The sequence below is a fragment of the Alosa alosa genome, chromosome 8 (assembly GCF_017589495.1).
Source record: "Alosa alosa isolate M-15738 ecotype Scorff River chromosome 8, AALO_Geno_1.1, whole genome shotgun sequence".
Taxonomy (NCBI): domain Eukaryota; kingdom Metazoa; phylum Chordata; class Actinopteri; order Clupeiformes; family Clupeidae; genus Alosa; species Alosa alosa.
The window spans coordinates 16,286,813-16,313,768 of record NC_063196.1 but is presented as its reverse complement, the minus strand read 5'-3'; the positions used below and the strand labels follow the sequence as shown (position 1 = coordinate 16,313,768).

General features: G+C 45.9%; 1 protein-coding gene across 16 annotated transcripts in view; it reads left to right on the top strand.

Moving 5' to 3' along the window:
- ptprk (protein tyrosine phosphatase receptor type K) overlaps nt 1-26,956 on the top strand; it is a 126,669-nt gene that overhangs the window by 64,701 nt on the left and 35,012 nt on the right. For all 16 annotated transcript variants that reach the window (XM_048249872.1, XM_048249883.1, XM_048249882.1 and 13 more), the window contains 3 exons: nt 21,912-22,214; nt 25,184-25,293; nt 26,194-26,392. In XM_048249872.1, the coding sequence (XP_048105829.1) occupies nt 21,912-22,214; nt 25,184-25,293; nt 26,194-26,392 (612 nt within the window). The remainder of the gene's footprint in view (nt 1-21,911; nt 22,215-25,183; nt 25,294-26,193; nt 26,393-26,956) is intronic.

The following is a 26,956-nucleotide window of genomic DNA, read 5'->3' as shown; positions in this document are numbered from 1 at the left end:
TCATTTGGTTTGCTATGTTTAATATGTCATATCATTTTATTTGCGAGGAGGTAAGCTGGTATAGAAAGAAGCAGACGTCTGTGCTCCGTTTGCTTGGAGCGATGGTTAAAGCGGCGAACAGCAGGACTCTGTGTAAACACCAGGCTCTGATGTGTCTGCCGTCGGTGCAGGCGCGTGTTTTGATCGCCTGCGTTTGAGGAGAGGTCAGGCAAATTGAGACTTTTGCATCATTCACATTTTCACTTGATCGCACGGCGCGTACGTGACACAGGGAGGGAGGGCTGACACTCTGGCTTATTTAACAGACTCGTCTTGTCTGGTTTGGATCCAAAGTTTAAAAAAGGTAAAAAAAAAACTAAAGGGGGAAAGGGTGAGGCTCTAATGGCATCACCTCAAAGATTGTTCTTTGTCTTGTTTGTTCTGAAGTCCTGTAGTCCTCCAGCCCTCCCAGTGCTGCACAGCAGCCATTGTGTTAATGACTATGGTGGGGTGAAGAAACCCGATAAACAGGACTACATAAAGCAACAAGGGGAAACAGGATATCCTCCAGCTCCATGCTGGCCCTTTAAGCTAAGCTTCCCAAAGAATCTTTGGAAAAGTATACTGGGTCCAGGGTTGAAGAGGGTCTCTCCCGACCCAAACTCGACGTACACACACTAACGCAAGCAAGCAGTCGAGCCACTCTTCCATTGTTTAACTTTTCTCTCTGCCGACGCTAGTTTACTCCCCCCACCCCACCCCCACCCCATACTGGGGTGCCATGGGGACACCAAAACAATAATTACAAGGACTGACATGGACGAGTGGGTGAGCGCGCAGCGGAGGCAGGAGAGAAGCCGAGGGTAGGTGAAGTCAATCTCACGTTTTCTGATTTGCAGGGTGAGCGAGCGCATTATGAAAATGCTCCAGGCGCCCTCTCTCCAGAGATCTGGCTTTGTGTTTGTTATTTACACCCCCCCCCCTTCTCTCCCCTATGTGCTCTCTCCTCTCTTCCGTCTAATTTATTTCCTACAAATGTCACGCCATTTCTGTAAAGTAACACACTGATCTCTTCATCACGCATTCAAGAGATTGAAATATTAAACAAATAGCACCAGAAATCTCCCATTTCGGAACTAGCAAGCCAAAAAAAGCTAATGTTACTTGCCCTATGAGTTCCCTATAGTCAGTGAAGATCTTACAGTCTAATCTACAGCTGAGCATCACTGTCCCTTCCCCATCGTTTGTCTCTCAGTAGCCCTTAGAGTAAACGCGATCAGGCCCGGTGTCCATCTTGATGAGCGTCTGTGCGAGTGCCGTGCGATGCTCCTCGGCCTCTGTCATGTGCCCATGCTCGTTAAACAGATGCCACGCAACAGCCTGCCCCCCCCTCCACCTGCCCCATGTCTCCTGCCGGGCAGCAGGCTGCCTCCGAGCGCTGGACATGGAGCACTCAAACTCCACCATAAAGTGTAACTACCCCTCCATATACGCCGCTGACGTACCACCCCATATGGCAAGTTACGTAAAAAAACGTGTTTTTGTTAATTGTAGCCAAGGTGATGCTAATTTTCTAAGAGGGACTTTTGGATGGCGGATGAGTTTTAAAATATTCAGGAAGGTGGGTGTAAGCAACACTGGGTGTTGGCTGTCTTGCCACTTTTGGTCTAGCCAGCTGCCCTTGCAATGGCGTAGAAAGGTAGCCTAGTTGGCAGAGGAAAGCAGATAGGCCTCGAAGAGAGGCTCCTTTTTTTCCCCCTCCCCAGAGGCAGTGGTTGTGTTCATCACAGGAGAGAGCAGCACGCAGGAGCCTGAGCGGGCGACTCTTTTGAGTTCATTTAAGCTTATTTCACAGCGCAAGCCAGCCGGGCCAGAGGAGCGCGCCTTCAAGTGAAAGTGTCACAGCCAGAGACGCTGTGTAGACAAATTTACTCTTCAGGATCATTAAAATAGGAGGGAACGGGAGGAAATGAGGTAAAAAAAAAGGTAAATGAGATCAAGCCAGTCCTCACATATATTGTCGGCAATAGGACATGGTGTGCAGCCAGGGAAAATCACTGTGGCGAATTCAGTCTCTTGGTTCTGCTTAATGACTCTGAAGTCAGGTCAGTTAGAATGAGCACCGAGCCATGTCTTTTCTCTCATTTCCGACAATTGGTATCCTACCGAAAGACACAACTTGAAGAGTTTTTCCCTCGTTTCTCCCTTCAGACACCCTCCCTCCACTACCCACTACTGTTCCCTTGTGGACAGCAAGCAGCAGTCCCCTCTCATGGGCTTCAAATGCAAGGGATGAGGCGAGCAGAACCGAGCACTCACTTAGCCCAAGTTTAGCGCTGGGGGACGGGGGATGAGACAAGTGGGAAGGTGAGGGGCAGAGTGGGGCTCGGGGGTATTTTTTTCTCTCTCTGCGCTGAAAAGGATCAGCCTATTTCCGAGTCAGGAAACGTGTTGAGCAGAGAGAGGAAGTTGTTGGGGATGTTAATCTGGGGCCCTCCGCCACTGAATCGCTTTCCTGCATGACATGCCGAGAAAATTAAAGCGGTTAATGCCTCAAATGGGCTGCTTTTGATTTGCCCGCAGACTTGCGTTTTTTCAAACACCACCTCATCCTCCATCTCTCTCTCTCACTCTTTTTCTTTCTTTCTCTCTCGCTCTCACTCTCTTTCTGTCTCTCTATGCTTACCCCCCTAGCCCCCGACAAATGCCTCCTGCCATCTGAAATGGACCTAACTGGGCTTAATGGTCTTGCGTATCCAAACATGTTCCGATGTTTAAAGCCGCTGTTGAGGACCGAGTGGTAATCTCGATAGAACTGGCCTCAGAAAGCAATTAAACTACTCGCACACTTCAAATGGCACCTTGTCTCTTCTGCAACCGCTTTCTTTGAACCTTTTTGGATACATTTCTCAGCTTCTTTTTATCTTCCTCCTGACACATCAAGTGATTTTTCAAGGGGTTTAGTCTAGAAAAGCTTGTAGATTTAGAAGGGAATGAGGCATCGTGGCCAACAGATGTTGTTCTGGCCCTCATGTTGGCTCTCTCTTTGACTCCCTTCACAGGGGGAGGTTACATTGGGGTTGTGGACTAGCTGCTAACAACACTGTTTCTTGCGTTTCTATAATGCTTAGGTTTTTTACAGGCAAGCATGGTAATTATCGAAGTGAATGCCGCCATTGGAGAGGGGTGGAGAGGCACACAGTAGTGCTGATTACACAAAACAAGCTGCTCGCTGGATGACCTCGTCCATGTGTGCACATTTGTAATGGATTTCTTTTTTTTTTTTTACCTCGTACCTAAGCAATTTCAATTTAAGTGTTGAGGCGGCCAAGTGAGCTTGCTTACAAATAGAACGGCCGAGTTAAAGGTGCGGTCAACAGTTCAAACTCGCCGTGGCCCTCGAGACGCACCACGCTATTCCTACAGGACCTCGATGATACGCCAGCAAAAGGGTGGGAGAGGGCTGAAGCGCTCCTATGCCGCTAATTGCCAGCATCCATTTGCCGCAGGGTCAAGTCTCTTGACAAACATGCTCATACCAGCATGTGGGTTTGTGTGAGGCACTCGGCTGTTTGATTCTTTTTCTCCCAGGTGCAAATAGAACTATTAGTCCCAAGACCCCTCCCCCCCCACACACACACCATCTTAATGTTCCTACCAACCACAACAATACTTCCTCCCACCCCTTCCAGCTGTGTAACCCCCCCTCTTACACTCCACTCAGTGCATCAACTTATCAATTCTCAGTCAAGGATTATAGGTTTTGATCAGTCCCCCACAGCTAGAAATAGTATTACGAAGCTCACTTTATCTTGTAATGATTTTTTGACTGTTGCTTGCAGAGTCTGGCAGTTCATATCTCTTCAAAGGGAAGCCTGCTTTCAAATGGATAAACTCTGAAAGCAATTTAAATTTGCATCAATAAGTGATTTTGTGGGGATTTTTTTGCGCTCTCTTTCTCTCTCTGTCTCATTGCCATTTTCACTTTGTGGTTTTTGGATAGGAGGTTTGAAAATGTTACTACCTCGTCGGAATTACATGTGAATATAAATAAAGCCACTATGAATCATTGTTTTGATAATTAACTAGATCTTGCCTTGGGTTATCAGTTAAAATGCATATTCTTTTTACCTTGGTTTCATAGAGCAAGTCAAATCCACTAAAATGTCAATGTATGTATCCTCACAAGGCAGTTCTTCCACGGACTACTCCACTAGTCTATTACATTTTTGATGGAACAAACAGAAGTGTGCTTTGCAGAAGATTAGGCTAATCCTTATACATATACAGTATATTCCTACAATACTGCCTTGGTACATCTATATGGATGGATTAATTCCAAATTTGATTGAAAACAAACCCCGTAGAAATGGACCAGTCTTTAATGAAATAATAACGATTATATCCATGCCTGTGTGTCACTTGCACTGGCAGCGCTCCAATTAGCAGTGTGTATTGGCATCCTGCACATGCATGCATTAGTGACCCTGTTGAAATATTGACACTTCTGTGCTTTGAAGAAAATATTCTGCTGGTGCAAGGGGGAAATGCCCTGTTATACTACCAAATGAGTTGATAATGTACAGGACTCTCCTGTGGTGTAGAGAATCGGGACAGGGAGACGCTAGATTACTTTCCTCACCTCGGGCGATCTTCACAAGGCCTCCTATGGCATAGAGCTGGCACTACCTTCCCGTTCCCCCCTCCTTTCCCCCTTTCTCTCTCTCTCTCTCTCTCTCTCTCTCTCTCTCTCTCTCTCTTCTCTTTCTCTTTCTCTTTCACTCTCACTCTCTCATACTCTCAATCTCGCAGTCTCCCGACATGGGAGTAGGGGAAATTGGGTTTAAGTCTGGATGATGATGAATCAGAAACAAGACTTTTTACGACACTCTGACAACTGGCACATGGAAAACACACACACACACGTGTATGTATTACTTACATGGAGCAAGGGAGGTCATATCCTGTTTTCATGTACTGTAGTCAAGAGATTGATTAGCTTTAGGAAAAGGTCATCATTTTTTAATTATTTCTCTTTCTCACTCTTCTTTTCTCTCTCTTTGTATTTCTTTCAAGGTATGATATCTTCATCAATTAGTTATTTTGTGTACACCTAAAAGAAATAGTAATTAGTTTATGCCCATGTACATTATGTTGCCCCCTAATAGAAAACTGTTGGTGGGTGGTTTTGCTGGCTGGTTGCCTATGCCTTTCCTTTTTCTTTCTCTCTCTCGCTCCCTGTGTAAATTTGTTTTTAATTTCAGTTCATCATTTTAATCTCCATAAAACAGTTACTTTCTTGATGCTCAGGGGAATATATAAGTTTGCTACACCGACTCCACCCTCCAACCTATTTCCCTTGGCACTTTGTTTTTTGTTTGTTTTGTTATGTTGTTTCTTCCCAGACACCGCATGGAGGATTATTATTAATTATCATTGTGTTTGCATTGTGTTTCGGATACAATGATGCAAAAAAGTTTAAAAAAAAATTGCTTAGTGTACAACAAGGAGGAGTATTTCACCTCCAGTGTGATAAATGAGAACATTTACTAAATGAAGGAATTTATCCAATATGTCCACCCACTGCCTGCACTGTGTGCTAGTTTTCCTCATATCAATTAAGATGGATTGTGTGGGCTCTTAACTCTCCTTTTCTGTAGGTTTTTCTCTAGATATAATGAGCCATTTACAAAATGTATGCGTTTGAACCTTGGAACGAATGCCAGTAGCTTTTCACTGTGTCCCTGAAATCCTGAGGGAGAATGAGTTTTCCTCACCATAGACAAATATATTTGTGTGAGGACTAAGAGACTAGAGGAGATGTGGGCCTCTTGTGTGCTCTCTTTCCTGTGTTCTCTGCCCTTCAGCCACCTCAAGCTGTAATTGAAAGCCCTGGTTGTATGAGTCCCGTTCCGAACCTTGAGCTAGTTTCCCTTGTGTCCGTCTGGTGGCTTTTATTTATTGTTCTCCTCAACCTCACCTCCCCCAGGTCTGTTCCGTCACTTTGAAAATGTTTCGTTGGCAACCGTTACGAGCATCTCTCTGGCAGTGATACACACCGTGTGACCTTCGTAGCTTTGACATATGACTGTGTGCGATGCGTCCTCAGCACAATTAACATGGCTGGTTCAAGAACAATCCATTTATATTGTAAAAATGATGCGGGGAACTAAGTGATTATTTTTGGAACATGATTTTAGAATTTCGCAATGCACAACTGTCTCATAACTCCCATCTCATGACACTGTAAGTACCAACAGTGCAGAAAGACGTGGAGGTGGTGCTAATGTGTATTTTGGTGAGTCACTTATGAACGCTCTGGCAGTGTCTTTGTCGCATTTGGCAGCACTACCGGCACTATCTCCAACCGATGGTGACAGGGTCCGGCCCCATGATTGTGTTTATTTCTGTCTGCAGAGTGGAGTGGCATTAGATTAATTCATCAGAGCGCAGGGGCTTACCTGTAGCCCTCTTTAAATTGAAGTGGGTGCCCTTTCACCATCGTCTTGGAGATGGAGAGCTCTTCTAGGCTCAACCACCAATCAACTCGCGACCCTGGCGCAGCCCCCTTAAACCTGAGAGGGCACCAGCTAATGTCACCACATTTTGCTAGCATTTATTTTTAAGCATGAGCAACCAAGTCACACATACACACACACACAAATTTTGCACACAGTGTCAATTGTTCTTATAATCTGAGTCAATTTAGGAGAACAGAAACAGTAATTGAGTTAATCAGAAAAATTATATTTATTTTGGATTTGATTAGAAGGGTTTGTCTTCCATTAGAGCTACTCTGCTGCATATTGGATTTCATGGAGTAAGTGGTTGAGAGAGGTTTTCCTAAATGAATGTGGCCCAGGCTATGTTTGCTCAAGCCCTACTGAACGATTTGGTCAATGATTCATGGGGAAATATGAGTAAGTGATGAGTTATGTTGTCAGAGAGAAATGTTCCTCATAAGCACTTTTTTGTTGTTGTTTGTAGCATGAGAGCAAGGATACTAACACTAGACTCCTATCTATATCTACACTCTGGTATGCAGTTAATAATGATGGGACATGTAGAGTCATAACAGTTCTTCCTGGCCTCCATTACCATTGAGGGATGGGCATATCAGGTGAGGTCAAATAGCAAAGAATGCTTTCCTAGAACCTCTTCATGCCTTTGACACATTGTTTTGGAGTGCACCATGTTTCCAGCAGACACAGCGGGCATGACCACCCCTCGAGCTGAGAGCAATAGTCGTCCACTATTTCCCCAAAGGCCCTCCAGGCTGACCGAAGCGACTTCTCTCCCATTATAGAGCTCCTTGCACCACATGTGGGCCATTAGTATAGGCAAGCAGGTGTGTGGGGCCTTCGGAGACCAGTTTCGCCTCTCCGACTCCGGGACCGAACGCAGCCTCAGTAGAGAGCCCGTCCAGGAGAAGAGATAAAGGCACCCGTGATTAATGTTTGTTTTACTGTTAGCCCAGTGCACATGGCAGCATAAACAATGAGCTGTTTGGCAGGGTGGCAGATCCCTCCGACAAACATTATGAAGTCACAGGATTTTCGGGCAGCGGTATGTGTGAGGAAAATGTTATTTAAATGTAAATGACTTGCGAGGAAGATTTGGGAGATCGACTGTAGCTACCCATCCAGCCAACCCAACCCCCTTCTTTGTTCGTTCATCTCTTAAATGTCAAAACGAAAGAGGAAAAAGAGCGTGATCCCTTGGGTTACCTCAGAACTACTGCACCGATTCCTTGCCGCTACCTGTGAATCTAGTGGTGTTTGACTGGAATGCCAAACACAAAATGTCTTCCAAATGTCATTCAGCTGCGTTTGGAGCGTCCACTGTACTTCACATCCTGTTGGGGCAATTTGCTTGTTGAGTGTTTCAGTGTCGTATTATCAGTTAATGCTTTTGAGCACCCTGCCAAGAACTGAATATTTATCGGGGGGGGGGCATGCAGTCCATTCTGCAGTTTTCCATCTTGCGCGTTTAAATCTGCAATTTCCCTCCATAAATGAGTTTGTTTGACACCTCCTTAACCTTGAACAAGTCGTGCAGGACAACCTGTAAATACAGTCTCGGACCAAATTGTTATTGTCATGCATTTTTATTGTTCTGTTTATTTAATATCAATTTAATGTTTTCCGAGTGGAAATGCTAGAATTTGTCGCTGCGTCCGTCAGTCGTTGTTCAAACGCTCTTTGTTTATTAGCCTTGTGTTCTGATGGATTCCACAGGACCCTAATGATATTTATTCCTGCTGCCTTCATTACACATAATCCACCTGTGTGCTCCAATCGGAAGGTCCGTGTCGGCTCCCCACTTTGCCTTATCTGTGCCTTTGCAGACGGCACAATTTGAATTACAAAAACGACGCCGAGGGGCTGAGGACGCATGCACTTTGAGCTCCGGCGCTCCAACCTGTTTACCGTCTTCTACATCACGTCGCTTCTGCTCTTTTCTTTTGCTCAATCTTCTGCTCTCTTCTCTCTCTCTCTCTCTCTCTCTCTCTCTCTCTCTCTCTCTCTCTCTCTCTCGCTCTTCTCTTTTACTTTTGCCCTTTTTGCATTTCTATTAGACGACATTTAATGCACAACCCTCCCATCCTTTTGGCACATGCTTATTATGGCTGTGTACAGATGGAATGTCCTTGCTCTTGTGCATCAGCATATGATGTCAAGGAGGGGTTTTAAAAGGAGCGATACCAATGATGTTGCTGAATAGGACTGAACGAGACCAGTGAAAAGGGCCTCGGCCAAAAGAGCGATAGCACAATGCCAGATTAGTCCTCTATAAGAATGTCTTTTTTCCCCCTCCTGCGCCTTATGATGCGGAGTGCCTTCTGTGGGGCATACGTCTGCCCGCCGTCAGACATAAATAAAAGATGACTTGCAGGCGGCGGCCTTCCTAATGTTTGCATTTTGTGATGGCAGTAATCTGCGTCCCTGTGTCTTCGGAGAGATTTATCCGCTCGCCCGGTCGGCCCGGTGGCTGATTTGTGGCCCAGCAGTGGTGCGCGGCGTGCTGAAGGTACAGGGCGGTTATGGGAGCGGCCCTGTGTAAATGGGGGGGAGGCTGCTGTCAGGATGGCGTTCATATTTCATGCCTAATGGCCGCACAACTACATCCTGCTCCACCACAGAACTACTCCTCTTTCGCCCTTAACCACACACACACACAAGCACCCACGCACGCACGCACGCACGCACGCACGCACGCACGCACACACACACACACACACACACACACACACACACACACACACACACACACACACACACACACACACACACACACACATATGCACGCACACACACATATGCACGCACACACACACACACACACACACACACCTACAGTACACAATTCCATCTCCTGAGAGTGTGCATGTTGGACATGAGGCTTGAGGTGTATTTAGTTTAGCCAATAATCATGTACATCCCCAGAGGTTAACTTCCTAGGCCGTAAAGTTCACGCAATAACAGGGGTACAGCACCAGGACACACATTTATATGCACAGAATGTCAAGCAGTGAGGCAGTGGGTAAGACAGTAGTTTTCAGTCAGCACTGCCTTACACACAGACACACACACACACACCCACCCACCTCTCAGCCTATTATTTTAATACACAGTACATCTCACACCCATGCTCCTCAACTCTAGAAGGTTAATGTACAACACCTACACTCAAATGGAAGCTTTTAAACAGCGGAGGCTTTGTGCGACACAATTATCTTTTAACAGCAATTTCCCCTTTTCTTCCAGCGCGGCGGTCCCATTCTCTGCTGTGATTTCCTGCCTGGGTAATGTAGCAGGCGACACTGAAATGGTTTCACTCGAAACATCATTGACTATGGACCAAATTGGATCCCCAACAGTTGTGTAGTGCAGGAGAGAGAGAGAAAAAAGATGTGCCATGCACATATCACATTTATGTGAAGAGAGCAATACAGAATCTGTCTGTGACTTACGTTAATTGAAAAGTGGATCATTTTTTGGGGGGGGTGTGGGGGTGGATGGGTAACATGATGGCCCATCCAACCCCCGAATACAATTTTCTGCTGCTGTCGTAAGTGTGTAGGTAATTGATATGAGACTCGAGCGATGTTCACTGTTTCACTCTCCCGTTGGGAATAGTGAGAATTAGTTTTTCTTCCCCCCTATCGATTCGTCCCTTGGGTAGACACACTCTTTTCATTTATTTTCTTTTTTCACTCGTTCCTGTCCTCTCCTCGCCTCACCTACTTTCCCACCTGTGTCGGGACAGTGTCATTTTCATAACGCCGAGGCTGGATTAAGGGGTGATAACAAGAAATCAGGTGTGAAGACGGACCTACGACGGAGCTAGGAGTCTGCACCCTTTAAAAGCCCAGAGCTACTGGTATAGACAGAGACGAACAGAGGTGTTCACGCAGGCACAAAATGGCTGGTGTTGATCTGCACCTCTGTTGATGCATCTCATGAGATCTCATTTTATCTCCTCTAATCTCATCTCATCTCATCTCATCTAATCTTATCTCATCTAATCTCATCTCAGCCATGTCTCATCTGCATGTACAGTGTAGTATGATAAGAATAAACATTTATTATACAGTTCCTCAGAATGCTGTAGGAAGTTCCATTGAATTGAAAGGGTGATTCAGCATAGGTTCAGTATTGCATTTTAATGGCCGCTGACCAGATACACATCCTCTGATTGGCCTGCATGTAGAGTGTAGGCCAGCTTGCTGCCTGTGGTCTGCGCTACACCAGCTCAACCCTTTGTCTCAAGCACAGTGTGAGGCTAAGGGTTGGAAGCAGCTGGCAGCTTGTCCACCTCAGCAGACCTCATTACTGTAGGTGTGTGTGTCTGTGTGAGTGTGTGTGAGTGTGTGAGAGAGAGAGAGAGAAGGCTCAAATACACCTGTGTGGCTGTGGTCTGTGTGTGTGCCCTTCATAGGTCTACACACTTGTGTGTGAGTGTGTGTCTGTGGGTGGAGGTATGGGGCAGCCAGGCACACACTCTATTTTCTCACCTGACATTATCTGCAGACAGCTTTATGGCAGCAGAGGAGGCTCTTGCCAGCCAGAGCTGGGGGAGTCCTGTAGATGAGATGGGCCCCTGCCTGACAGGGGCTGCCCTGCCTGTTGCATCTGCATGTGGGACTGGAGCCTGCTGACGCACCCCCCACCCCCCTACCCTCCTCCATCCCACCCTCTCTCCTGTGATTTATGGCAAAGGAGCCTGTCTTTATTAGGGAGCAGCCGCCATGGCCGGAGTTAAGGCTGTGAATGGGCAGAGCTGGTCATTACTGATGCTTGGAGATGAGAGTACAGGAAACAAAGCCCCAAAAAGGCCTTCGTTTTTGAGATGCCTCCACCCGAGGTAGAACAAAACACAGCCATGTTTTTTTTTATATCTTTTACGTGTCTAGTTTATGAAATGGATTGCTGTATAAAAATGTTTTACTGCACAACTAGTTTTTTTGGATGGTATTTCAACCCTCCCCAAAACCAGAAATTGTGAAAATTTTGGATTCTGCAAAAAGGACATTATTTGATTTGTCACATGTATCTTTGGAAATAATGAGATTCCAAGACGCTGGCAGCCAAGGCATACAAGCGGCGCCATAATCAGGTGGCTGGGATAGTGCATAGGTACCTCAACTTTTGAGGGCTCTGTTTCCTGTACTATGAGGTGGTTGGCTTGAGGACTGATGGAATGGTGGCCAGTGGGAAGGGAGCTGATGGGGTATACTTTTTAGACCACCTGCTCTGAGGATTGTTTTTATGGCTGGTGACATATCAAGGAGGGAAGGGTGGATTGCAATATTTACAGCGACTGGCAAAAACATCTCCATATCTGTATCTTTTTCTAACGATTTTTCTGGCAGTTTTCAGTCTGTTTTGGAATGTTCAATTCGTGGAAAAATTGACATCCATAAGCCGTTTAATCTTGAAGTTCCAGGATGTCCACATCCATTCTAAACTCTGCATGCAACCGCCTTTTTAGAGCCTCATCCACAAAAACACAAACAGCCTGGATTCCAGAGCATTAAAATCTGGGCTTCATGCTGGCTGTTGTTTTTGTCCGTTGTATGCTGTTAGGGACTGAGTTAGAAAGAGAGAGCTTTGGTAACTGACTTTTGGGGGGGAAACATATGATGATGTGGTGGGCTTAACATAATCCTGTATTTCACACTAAGAGAGTCCAGCAGAGCAGGTTGGCTCCACTTAAAAAAACACACACACACACACACACACACACAATGACTTAAAAAGTGAGCCAGTAGAAGAGGGGGAAAAAAAATAATCTGGTCTTTTGTTTGTGTCTCTTTCTTTACATCCCACGGTTTCTACGGTCACAGTCATTTGTCAACTGTACATTATTTGAGGGAGCTCAGGTTAACCCAAAGGATGGTGGAGAGAAGCCATCACCAAGACTGTAATGGTTTTGTTTTCAACATATTGGTCTCGGAGAGGAGGAAGGAAACGGCTCCAAAGGATGCAGATGTCACTCGCATCATTGAGTTGTATCCCAATCATTAGCATCATAGTCCCATCATGTTCCACCAGAAACAAAAGGAACAAGATCAGGATTAATTTGAGGCGACTGTTTCGAAAGCATTTATGTAAGCTGATCCCAACTCACCGCTACGCGTGAGGGGAGAAAAATGGAGATTTGAGTGATTGGATTATTTCAGCAGGGTAATTAACAGATGGCGTGTAGTGTATTACCGATTCAGCACTTAGGCCAGGTGCGTGTGGCAGCTGTAATTGCTATGCAGGTGCTATTGCTGTGTGTGTGTGTGTGTGTATGTGTGTTTTGTGTGTGTGTGTGTGCGCCTGCCTTTCATGACAATGTATCAGACAGTTTAAATTGCTCTAGCGAACAGCCCCATATGTGCGTCTCTGACCGGGCAACAGCCATCTTGGTTTTAAAGGAAAGCTGATATAAAAAGAGAGACAGGAAGGTGTGTGTGTATATATGTGTATATATATATATATATATATATATATATATATATATATATATATATATATATATATATATATATATATATATATATATATATATATATATATATATATATATATATATATATATATATATATACACACATACATACATACATACATACATACACACACACATACACACACACACGTGTGTGCTTCCATTGGCTCCAGAGCTTCAGCGATATCCCAGAGGAGGTGACACTCCTGAGTTGACACTATAGATACCTGTGTGTGCACCTGTGCACAGGAGCGTGATTATTTATGAGGTGCGGGCAGGTGCCAGTAGGTGATGAAAGATCCTCCTGAGCTGGTCCCGGTTTTTTTTTTTTCTCTCTCTTTTTTTTCCCTTTAAAGAGTCCTCTTTAAGCAGAGCCGCTACCACCGCGTGTCTTGTTAAAAGCTTATCCATCGACATCAGAGCCCCGAGCTCAATGAATGAGCTTCCTCGGGCCCGCTCCGCCAAGCTGTGAACCCCTCAGCAGATTTGACAGCGAGATGAAGAGCGGAAGTCACTCGTCTTCATCAGCGCAGTTTCTCCCCCCACTTTCTCAGAGTCAGCTTATCACTCCTTTTAAAAGTCTTCTTATTTCCCCCTATACCCACCCCACATCACACACACACACACACACACACACAGAGAGAGAGAGAGAGGGTCTCTTTGAATTTGAATGTGGGAGGGAGGTCTGTATATCTTCCCCTGTTAAGTAATGTACGCACCATTAGCTAAATGTAATGTCGTAGCCTTCAGAGGTTTATGGGCCAAAGCCCATTAGAAAGCCCTGGTGCCTGTTGTGGTGCTCTCTGTGTGCCAAGTCTGTAGGGAGCCCTTCGCTCAAAGCCGAAAAAACTGCAATTAAAAATAAATGATATTGGATTTCACAGCTCCGGCCTTCCTTCCCTTCCTCGCTGTCTTCCTTTTCTATTCCTCGTTATGCGGTTCGATGGGAAATTGAATTATGGGTAAAATTGTGGGGGTGGCTGCGGCTGGACAGTGTACACCCCCCACCCCCACCCCCTCACCTTCCACAGAGTGGTTGGCGTCGATAGCGGTCTGCCTCAGGCGAGTGCGGTGTGAGGATTGCCGAGTCCTGGCCTAATGGAGAAGCAAATGAGCCAAATAGTGGCATTATTAATGCCTTTTGTTTTTTTTCCTGTTAAAAGGCCAGCTGTCCTCGGAGCCCATTCCAGTGTTCTGGCTCCATCCATTCGCACACGCTACTACTGGCCCTGCTGTGAGAGTGAACCTCCAAGAGTCAGTGTCAGAGAGAGAGAGGGAGAGAGCGGAGCATGGCTGACAGAAACCTGACCATTAGTGCATAAGAATGTGATTTGTAATACAGGTCAATTAAGGGAAAAATACCATCTGTATACTCATCCCCATCTTTTTAAGCACATTATGTCTACATGAGTTACCATAGACATACAGTAGTGCCATCTTCGAGAGGTTGTTTTGTGAAATCCTTCTCTTCCCAGGATAGGTTCATGGAGGATGGATTCTGATGCATCTATATTCAGAAAGTGGATTAACCTCATTTATCATGTAAAGGTTTGTGGATTTGAGAAACAAAAGAAACAATGAAGGACGGACATCCTGAACCAGTCTTCATTCTGAAAGATGAGAATGAAAAGTGTGCCGTTTTCCCAGATTGCTCTATTCTGGATGCACTAATATCAACCTCTCCCACTGTCTCCTTCCTTATCTTTACCCTTCTTGACCGCGCAGTGACTTACGACTCTCCCTATTCATCTTGGGTAATAACATGCACGACCCTCCAGTAATTGCTGGTTAAGGCACTTGGCCGTCATTGGTCTGACGTTGTTTAAAGTCTGTGATCTTATCGCCGCAGCATCTTTACAACTTCCCATATCTCTCTCACACCCACAGCCCTGGCTGCCGCAATAATACGACCTCAGGCACGAATGGATACGACCCTCAGAGCGGCCAGAGCTTCACTGACCTTATGAGTTCTCCTTTGCTTGTCATAGGAGTGCCTCGTCAACCTCGCCTGAAGACTTGCCATTTACATTGCTCTGTTTCGCTTTATTTTTCCCTCGCTCTCAGTCATGGCTAATGATAAAGGACTTCCGTGCCGCGGAATGTGGAGGTTCAATTTTCGGCTGGCTTGTGTAGCCTTTCTTCCCCTCTCGCCACATTATTGCCAGGGCCACAGATAAAGCGGCCGTTCTGCTCCAGAGGGTTTAACAGCTGATTTTTATAGGAAAGCTGCTGGAGGCGAAGAGATGGGAGTGGTGGTGGTGGTGGTGGCACTCAGCAGAACACCCGCTCTCCTCACTGACTTTTAAGAAGTTTGGTAGCCGAGGGAGGAAGCAGACTCCTGTTGCAATTAAAGATCTAATCCGTACCGTACGACACACACAATGGAAAAAACAGGGTTGTCTTTGTTTAATGCTATGGCAGCGGCCGCACCTGTTTGGGTTGGTCCTTTGAGAGAACAAACGCTAAGCCCAGCTTCCGCAGTTTATTGATGAAAGAACAACACCATTTGCATGGGGTAATGGAGCACAAACAGTACTGTGCTTCGGCACTCGCACACATCGTGCTCAGGAGATGGCTTTAAGTCAACAGCCTGCTAGTGATCTGTTATTGCGGTCATCTGTCAGTATTGCTTCTGAATATGTCCAGTACACACACACACACACACACACACACACACACACACACACACGCACTTTTCCATAACTGAGTGACCCAATTTGGAGGGCAGCTCTTGTTAATGTTAAGGCAAGTTTTGTTGTTTATTAGTTTTGTGCAGATTTATTTTTGTACCACGGTGTACTCATTTTCTACTTCTTAGTTTTGTCTCAAAGTTTCATTTGAACTGAGGCTGAAAGTTGTACCATTAAATACTTCTCGGAGAGTTCGTAAGGACATCGCTTCAAAAAAAGCAACTTTTTTGTCTCTGAGATCATTAAAGTCCTTATCCATTCAGCGTCTGGTTTTGCAATTAAATCGGAGACCTCTCCACCCTCTCTGCTAATCACTAAATGTAGTCTGGTTTTCCCATCTCTTTCCAGCACGATGTCCAGGCCACACATTTCCCGCTAAGTGCATTAATGTCAGTGCAGTAATGCATTTTCAAGCTGCGTCTAATTAATTAACCCTAATCAATGCCACCCATGGCTTAAAATTAGATACGCAAGCAAATGAAGTTGTGACATTCGACGCAAGTGATTATCAAAAGAGCCCCTCGATTGTAGATTTGTCTTTTAGTATTTTTGTCGTTTTTATCCCAGTGTCCTCTTGCCGAGTAAAAGAACTGTTTATGTGTTCCCACTTTGATTAATGTAATTGAATGTGATTACTGAAAGCGAAATCAAACACAAATCAAATTCGATAAGGCATCTACGCCATTTAAAAAGTCATTGTTCATTTGATTATTATTGATTTGCACTCTGGAAGTTTGGAGCGCTTCAAATCACTCTCGATTTACCTTTTTATGTATGTAAATGGTGTTTTCTCTCTCTCTCTCTCATTCTTTCCCTCTCCCTTTGATGGAGGCTGCACACCAGAGAGATAAAGTGGGTATTGTTGGCGCGCCACAAAGAGACGGCTGTGCAAAAACAATAGGTTTTGTTTTCTACATCAATCGCCGATTTGTCACAGCAATTAAGGATCCAGGGATGCCAGAGGATTGTTGGCGCTGGATGGAATCCCAAAAGCAGAGGCACTAGAATGCCCTCCACCAACACACACACACACACACACACACACACACACACACACACACACACACACCGGCCTCCCCTCTCCCCCTCATCACCCTCCAGTGAACTGTAGATAAGGGCAGATAGGGGGAACTGGAGAGTGGCGGAGGGTGAAGGGGGAGGTCTGTTTGTCTTTCGGTGTGTCCGTGTGTGTGACGGCCCATTTGTGTTTGGGCCCAAAGGGCAACCCTCCCCCTGACCCCTCCACCCCTCTGGCTTCCTCAGCAAGGTGACAAATATTTACTTCTCACCCTGTTTTTTCTGTATCTATATTCATCGGCAGTAACAGGCATAAGGTTGGATAGACCCAGCTATAAATAATATGGGCTTCCTGAGCTCGGGGCCCCCCAAGAGCTGCATAGCTCAGTTTTAATTTCAGCGCAGATTGAGGTGTGTGTGTGTGTGTGTGTGTGTCTGTGTGTGTGTGTGTGTGGGGGGGGTGTCTGGGTTAGTGTGTGCCAGTTTTAACATTTGAGCTCCGGGGGAATCAATGAAATTTATCATCGTGGAGGATGCCTAATCTGTAAAGTTAATGCAGAGGCTTAGAAAGTATTGATCAATCCTGAAGGGTACACACGTTGTTAATCATACACCAGGGCGATAGAATAAACATCGGGTGCATGGAACCACGGGGTGGGAGGGGCGTGATGAGACACATAATTGTCTATTGAGCAAATATTGTCTGTGTCTGTGTCTGTGTGTGTTTGTGGGATTGTGTGTGTTGTGGTGTGTAGAGCTGTGCCAGAAAGCTGATGGGCCATTGAACGTCAGGGGCAATTTATTTTCTGCCCCAACATGCTATCGTCCGTTTGACACATAAATTGATGGGCCAGAGATCCATCTTCTTCTAACTTGGAGATGGTCAGAGATCCATCTTATTCTGACTTGGGGCCCTTTAAGTCATTCTGTTTTTCAGGACGGTGAGGAGGAGGTTCGAGCAGGGCTTGTGTGTGTGTGGTGGTTAAGGTGGGAGGTGTGTGTGTGTGTGTGTGTGTGGGGGGGGGGGGCGGGTGGGCAGGGTAATCTTTCTTTCCATCACAACCTGAATTGAACATTCTCCAGCCTTGACATGGCCACTGGTCCTGGGTTTATTCAACACCTTCGTCTCTCTGAGGTGACAGCTCGGCTCCCTATCTTCAGCAGCCGTCCGTCTTTGATCTCTGATTTTGAAAGTCAAGGGAATACATTTGCTATGTCTCATCCGCCTGATGTCTGCTCAGGGACTAACTGGATTTCAGACGCTGGGATGTGTTGCGGTATTTGTCCAAAGATCTTGTGGGGAGAGAAAAAATAGATTTTGATTTGATTCTCCTCCTATTTGTCTGTGTGTCGGCCATTACCACCAGCTCTTTCTCTTTGTCCTGGTGTGGGTGACCAAATTGAGCTGTGAGCCAATATTGCCTTGACCACTTGGCAAAATACACACACACACACACACACACACACACACACACACACACACACACACACTCACACACACAGAGACCCCCCACACACACACACACACACACCGGCCTCCACAGACACACACACAGTCATTCTTTTAATTTCCGCTGTGCTCTCCCCGAGACCTGTCAAGACTTAATACGTTTTTTTTTTTTTTTTTTTTTTTTTGCCTGGGATCAGAAGCAATAGCACACTGTCATCGTCCCTTCCCTGACTGACAAGCACATAATGACTTGTTATAGGTAAAAAAAAAAAAATAAAACACCTGTGGGCTACGCATGTATTTTTCCCTTGTAATCACATCACCCCCTTTTTTCCTAACCATTTGTGTGCAATTATCTCTAGACAAGAGTGAATTGCATCCTCACCCACTAGAGGCTCTCCTAAATAACCGTTATGTTGCTCACTAGGGAAGTAATAGTCAGGGGAGCCAGGGCTGGGAGGGGGGTATTTATTAGCCACTTGTTCTGTGGGGGGAGGTGTGTGTGTGGTGGCCGTGGGGAGGGGCAGAGTCAACAGGTTGGGGGCGCATTCTCCTTTTCACGGTAGCTGATAACCTGCAGCGCCTCAGAGACGGCAATTCTCCTGCAGAGCCCACTTCCAGGAAGAAGTGGGCTTCGCTATTAAATAAGGCCAACGCGACTGAGTTTTTTTCTTTCTTTTTTTTCTTTCTTTTCTTCATCTTGCACAGGGTCACCTGTGGACAGGGCTTCAAATTAAAAAAGCCTGAGGCCAGCACCCGGTGATTGTCCATCTCTCTTTGTTCCCCCTCCTTCTCCCCATGTCCCCCATTTCCCCCACTCCACCTCTGTGTATCTGTCTCAAACACCATACTCTCTCACACTCTCACTCATATATATATACACACACACACACACACACACACACACACACACCCTTCCATAGAAGAGAAGTGAGATTTAATTTACTCCAGGTTATTTCTGGCACTCACTGTGCGATTACGCGCTTCACTTTGAGGCGGCTCCAATGCGGAACGACAACTCGTCGTTTCCGGGAGGAACGTGTCTGTTTGTTTCATTAGGCCGGGGACATGCTAATAAATAGGGCTAGATGTGATAAACCCACAATAGGCACATTCACAAGTTTAATCCACTATCAACCTCCACTCCCTGAGTCAGCACCGCAAGAGAGAGACAGACAGAACAAGAAAGGGAGACAGAGAGAACAGGAACGTGAGAGAGACAGTGAGAAAGAGAGAGACCGACAGAGACAGAGAGAACAAGAGTGGGAGAGAGAGAGAACAGGAATGTGAGAGAGACAGAGAGGGAGAGAGAGATAGACAGACAGAGAACAAGAAAATGAGAGACAGAGAAAGAGAGAGACAGAGAGGAAGAGAGACAGACAGAGAGAGAGAGAACGAGAGAGAGCTTTATTTTTTAATAAGCCCAAAGCTGGCAGTCACTGTGAGGCCCTGTGTTAACAAGTCCCCCTGTCTTCATGCTTGGGTTTTCATTTTAATTAGACTACAAAGGAAAGGCACTCCTGAACTCCTCTCATCAAACCGCAGGTGATTGCACTCACCGGGGGTTCCTGCTTGAGGCAGGGAAGAAAAAAGAATTAAAATCCATCCACAATTTAGTGCCAAGAGCTCACGTTTCACTCTTTGACTGTTGTTTCTTTTGTATGACCAAATATAATCTTTAAGAAGAAAGATTTCTGTTCAACACTTCTTGGGTCTTGGTTATCTGCAGCACAAAAGATTTGATATACTGTATTTTTTACATTTTTCTTTCTTTCATCGCTTCATGGCTGTTGGTCTGAGCCCTAGTTATTTGTCTCATGAGCTTTACTTCTATCCACCTTGAGCCCGATGCAGTCCTGCCAAGGCATTAGCCCATTTGCTCCTATAATGAGAGCAGTGTATTGGGTGCGTATAAGCGTCCACACCGGTATGGCAATAAGGCCTCAGCAATGGCCTGTGCTGGAGAGCCCTGCATGTTGGGCGGGAACCCCCGGCTGTCTGCCGGCTATCCATCAGCGCACTACAAAATGTAACAGGCTTCTAGCACATGCTTTGGTGACATTCCAATTTCACTTTGGCTTAATGATATGCCCCTTCGGAATACAACCAACAAGACATTTCCCCCATGCATTAAAGGGCAAATATTGTAGTTTATGTGTGAGCCCTGACACTCTCGAGTCTTGCTCCATTTTTTTGCTGCCAGAAAAAAAGAAGCATTCGGTTATATATCTATATATCGGTTAAATATCTAAGCCCCATTAACCTCCAGTGTCAAGATGGATGGCATTTAAATGTTAAGGTGTTATAAGAAGGGGCCCAATACTCACGGCAGGTATTCAGCTTGATGTCAGTGAAAGGCTGCTCATCCGGCTGGAGAATCCCATCACTCTGTACAGGTCCCCTATCAAGGCAAATCAATGACGCCTGCTGTTTCTTGGAAGTTCATCCCACTTATGCCGTTTCTCAGAGGCAGTATTGGAGCCAGCGTTCACATCATTAAGAGTTATCTGCGTTGCCCCTTTTTTCCCCAGAATCAAAAACTTTTTTTTTTTCTTAAAGACTTTCTCAAAACCACTTGCATCAGCACATTGACTTAATGGCCCATCTCTAATATACAATATCTGTAAAAGGCATTAGCGACATTAGCAACTCACATGACATAGACAAGATACTAATTGGAACAATTTGCCATAAAGTGTTCATACAGAGGATCCACGACACTTATCAATTGATCCAATTCCCTCTAGCCCAGCAGCACTAGGCTATATCCTCTTCCTCCATTCTGTGCGGGGAGACAAAAGCCACTATTTGCATTATTGCTCCAATTGGCCAGGTAAATTGCAGTATTAGAGTAATTAGTAGCCGCCATGCCATGAGCTGTTGATGGATTGCAGGTCGGATTATATTGACTTTTTTCCCTGGGTGATGTATTGGCTAATTTAGAGGCTCTTGCCAGTGTCCCCCTGGTCAGCCACTGGCATCTGTGTGCAGATCTCCTCCTCCTCTCTTCTGCATTTACGACACACACACACACACACACACACACACACACACACACACACACACACACACACACACTCTCTTTCCCTCAAACTCACCCCCACCCCAACCCCCTCAACTGCCACTGACATTGAATCTTGTTAATGGGCTCATTATTTGACTGCAGATTTCGTTGAGCCCCTGTGGAATTGGGAGTGTGGGTCGGCGGTGGGGGGGAAATAAAAGCGCCCTGACTGTTTTCCGTGGGGCTGCTGTTGTAGGAATGCTAGGTGACCGCTCCCTGTCTATAACAGTCAGGGCGGCTAGACGAAACAGATGGGTTAATAAATGTTAATATGCATTTGCCCAGGCCTGTTACTCACACCTATGAATAGCCAATATCTGTTTAATGAGTTGTTTGCCGTTTTGTTCCTTTCACCCTTTTTGCTGGAGAAAAATGCACTCCCCAAAGTGACATGTTTTATGTGTTTTAATATAGGGAATCAAAGGGGGCGCTGTGGTGCAGCTGGTTACAGCGCCTGTACTGTATTTGGGTCCACGTCTGGCCCGGGTCATTTCCCGATCCCGCCCCATCTCTCTCTTCCACTCACTTCCTGTCACTTTCTCCACTGCCCTGTCAAATTAAAGGCATAAAAAAGACCCCAAAAATATTTTCAAAATGTAGGAAATCACAAAGCTGCCGCTAGCTATCTCTAGGTGGCGCTGTCTACCACCTTTGTCATTTGGGCATAAGGCACAGTAATAACCCACAATGCATCTGTGTTCTGCACACACAGAGCCAATGCGGACGCCGAAGAGCTTGAAGATCGCCGAGATCCAGGCTCGGTTCATTGCAGTGGACTGGGAGTCGCTGGGCTACAACATCACCCGATGCCACACCTTCAACGTGACAATCTGCTACCACTACTACAACACCCACAACCAGACCAAGGCCGAATGCCTGGACATGGACCCCAAAGCGCCGCGGCACGTGGTGGCCAATCTGCCGCCCAACACCAACGTCAGCCTCAAGATGATCCTCACCAACCCAGAGGGGCGCAAGGAGAGCGACGAGACCATTATACAGACCGAAGAGGATGGTATGGACTATAGACACACACACACACACACACACACACACACACTACTTAGACAAGCATTTCCATATTCACAAACACATGTATTCAGACAGTAGATATTCTACACTTCTGTTTGAAGGTTCAGACCACACCACCACCACAACTGTGAAACATATTAGACAACACAGTAGCATACTGTATATGGCTTCAGTGCAACATAAGTTCACAAAATTCAATGTTCATAGTACAAAGACATATTGTATTTGCTATAGATTGTTTGCTCAGAGGAAATCCAAGTTGTTCATTTGAAAACAATCTTCAGCCCCCCAAAAAAAAAAAAACACACACACAGGTTTGCTTGTACATTTTCTTTCCTAGATGGATCCACATGTTTTCAATCAAATACCTTTTTCGGCCCACCTTGCCACCTGGGTGATTGAATTACAGTCCACTTGTATTTCCTTTGAATTACAGTGCTGCTCACGCACGGCCAAATGAAAACCTTTAACACACAGAAACATAAAGACAAACACACACACACAGATATAACAGTATCTAGACAGACACACACTCACACACCCACACACAACCAAGCTCCCAGGTGGGGTACAGTAAATCAAGTCTTCTGAAGCAGGTCACGTCGCCACCTTGCTGGCTCTGCCTTTAATGGTCACTGGCGGGAGAGCAGGGCGCCCAGCGGCTCTGATAACAGGGGCGAGCAGACCGGAATTCCTAACACGGCACAAACAGCCTGAGGACCGCACACTCCCTCACTCACTCTTCCTCTCTTTCTCACTCATTCACTCACTCTTCCTCTCTCTCTCTCTCTCTCACTCACTCACTCACTCACTCACTCACTCACTCTCTCTCTCTCCCTCCCTGCCTTCCTCCCTCCCTCTCTCTCTCTTACTCACTCAATCACTCACTCTCTCTCTGACTCATTTACTCATTCACTCACTCATTCTCCCGCTATCTCTCTTACTCCCTCTCCCCCTTCTCTCTCTCTCTCTTACTCCCTCTCTCACTCCCTCTCTCTCTCTCTCTCTCTCTCTCTCTCTCTCTCTCTCTCTCTCTCTCTCTCTCTCTCTCACACACTCCCACTCTACCTCCCTCATGTAGATGATTGGGGGTGGGGGGTGCTGCCTTCATGCCTTATTTGGCTGATCCCTTGAAGTAGGCCGAGGCCTGTTTAGGCTTCCGTGTGTGCAGCCCGGCCCTACCTGAGAGATAAACACTGAGAAATGGCTGAGCCAGGCGCTAGGCTCTGGCTAGAATTCATAAGGAAAAAAATCAATCCACTCCACCTAACACACACACACACACACTTCTCAATCCAGAGCTATTTCTGTGATTGCTTTTTCATTTAGTCATGTCAGGGCCAGTTAAGGCTGTTTCCTGGAATAAGAAACCACACCATCAACATCAAAGCCCAGCAACAAACATCAGCTGGAGAAAAAATAGAGCTTTGTCCCGTAGCTAATTGTTACCTTTTACATAAATTAAGTCATGTTATTGCGTGTGTGCGTGCGTGCATGCATGCGCATGGGGAAGAGAGAGATGTCTCAGTGGCACATATTTGATGAATAGGGGCTTGTCTGGAGGGTGTGAAGCCGGCACAGCCTCTGTAAACAGAGTGGCCTCAGTGAGCGCCTCAGCACACTACTCGCACACATACAAATGCGAGTATCCACACACACACACACACACACACACAGACAAACACACACACACACAGACAAACACACACACACAGGCTTTTTCTTTCTTGTTCTTTTTCACATACACATCATACATGTCTCTTACTTTTACTATTACTTTTACACATGTACACTCATACACATAAGATTTTTCTGACTTCCTCTGTTTCAGTCTTTCATGCACAGCAGAGAGGTAGACTGTACCCCAATGACACAAACAAGCGCGTTTGTATACGACACACACACACACTCACACACACACACTTTCAATCTGACACTGAAGGAGAGCCCTAGACTCAACTAGCCCACACACATACACGCACACACACACACACACACACACACACACACACACACACACACACACACACACACACACACACACACACTCTCTCTCTGATCTGAGAGACAGACGATTTTTTCGGAGCCACCCCCCTTGGGCTCCCATTCACTGACTCGAGTGACATGTGCGCCATCACATGACCCCCCTCCCCCCCATGCAACTCACGCCCCGTCTACTGTGAGGGAGCAAGACAGCGAGCGAGCGGATTAGACATCTCTGGATGCAGTTAGAGCAGGTCTCTTCAAACTCCCCATGCCCCTTCCCCCCAAAAATACACAAACCTTTCCCTGCTTTTCTCCAGAAAATCTTTTCTTTTTCCACCCTTTCATGTCAAAGTGAGTGCTTCAAAGAGCCAGTAGCGCTCTGTTGGCTTAGAAGACAACACAGAGTTGGTTTATGCCAAGCTGGGTAATTGTGAGTGTCAGTTTCAGTATTTGATTGAATAATAAGCCTGATGATCTCTTAGCATATTTACACAAATAAAAAAACACATCAGTCACATAAAAGTATCTTTTTTCACAAGAGATAAATAGTTAGCAGACAGGCTAAACCAGGGCTGTTGTTGTTTGTTTGTGTGTTTTATTTATTTCTTGAATGGCGTCGCTTGGCGATAAAGCAAATCCCAAATCAGGAAGACAAAGCAGACAGACCCATCAGCGCAAACACCAAAGAAATGCAAAAACAAATATCATAGCCTCCTTCAATCATGATGATGCTTTCTTCTCTTGTTTGTTGCCCAGTTTTGGGCATAGTAATGGATTTGCTGTAAATGAAACCCATCACCAAGGTGTAATAGCCAAGAGAGACTCATGAGTGGTTTTCATCAGAGACGCCATATTAATCATGCTACCCTTGCAATTGCGTGACAACTCCTTCTCTTTTTCTCTTTCTCTTTCACTCTCTCTCCCTCCATCGCTCTCTCTCTCTTCCCCCCTCCTCACCTAATGCAGTGCCTGGCCCCGTGCCCAGTGAGTCCATGAAAGCCACACCGTTCGAAGATCGCATCTTCTTGTACTGGAAGGAGCCACTGGAACCCAACGGAATCATCACGCAGTATGAGGTAATGAGAGAGAGAGAGAGAGGCAGGCGGGCGGGAGTTGGGGCGGTTGTGGTTTGTGGTTTAGGGAGGCCTGTTGGACAGAGAGTGGTGGGGGGACGGTCTGTCTCTTGCGTTGCTGCTCCCCACATGTGGTTTATGTATCTGTGTCTGTCTTGTGTGTTTTTGACGGTTCTCCAACTCTCTGAGATCCACAAGCACAATGTCCAGAGATCAGCAGAAGATGATGAACTGGGCCTAGCCAGTCAGGGGCAGTTAAGACCAAAAGCAGTTACACACGGATAGTGGCCTAAGCACTGCACTGTATTCAGAGTCATGATATATGCTCCAGGTTAAATGCAGAGCCACGGTATTGATTGAGAAATGCAGGACTTTATTTGACTTAAGAGCATTAAGAGAGGGAGCAGCGGTCGTAAAAGACTCTGAACTTTCACTGCAGAGAAAATGTTCTTTCCATACTGTCCATCTGCGAGTATGGGAACTCTGCCCAAAGTCCAGGAAAAAAGGGGTTTGGGGGTGCTGTAAGCTGAAACTCACTCCTCTCTGGTGAAGGAAAAAGGCCTCTCTGAAGGCCTCTTTTTCGCAAAACTTCAATATATTCAATTTCATGGATATTAATTGCTCTAAAATCCACTAATAAAACAAAGCATTAATTTGGATTTACATCCAAATTAGTGTGTTATTTCATCCAGTAATACCCCTAGACAGACGTCGCTTTACACCACATTAACGCAATTAATCCTTTCAGTCGGAGCCGTGGAGTCGTGTTATTGTTGAGGCTTGCTCGGAATATTCATGTTCGTATTGGCGATGGTGATTTCCAGTGGCTGAGTCTGTGCTAATTGGGAACAAACGGTGCGTTTGAACTCACCCAGTTTTGCTTGTGGTCTCCCGCCTGAACAGATCAGCTGCAGCGCCATGCGCTCGTTCGACACGTCGGTGCTGATGCGGCCGCCGCTCATCGTGTCGCTGCCCTGGAACACCACCCACCACGTCTTCTCGCAGCTCCACCCTGGGACCACCTACCAGTTCATCACCCGTGCCAGCACCGTCAAGGGCTTCGGACCACCAACCACCCTTAATGTCACCACCAACATCTCAGGTAGGGGTTCAGACGTGTCTTCAGGTCCTAACAACACATTTCACACTTGCATGCAATACTGTAGGAAATAGTAGTAGTAGTAGTAGTAGTAGTAGTAGTAGTAGTCTGCTTTCAGGCCCTCACACACATACACACAGACTTATATCCACTGATACATACTGTACAAGCAAATACACAAATGTTGGTACCTTTAGCCATAGAGAGATAATAAGAAAATAGCCACAGAGACATGTAAGGGATAACTGTCGCTGGGGTGTCCTGTGATAACGGAATTCATGGACGAGGGCGAGAGGCAAAGAACTCCCTGACGCACAGCGTAACAGGACACCTTGAAGGCCGTTATCCTGCTTTTCACCCGGTTGCCACTATAGGCAATAGTCATGCCTTTATAGCATGCAAACAAAACAAGCGTTTCAGTTTAAAAAGAAGCCGACTTGTTCAGTTTGTTGTACAACTTTCTTTGGCCCTAACAGTGATGGCATGGACAGCTTGTTGACAGTTGATTCCATTGTTGCGAAGCCTGCTTCCAGGCTCAACCGTTGTCCTCTTATGGTTGTTATAGTT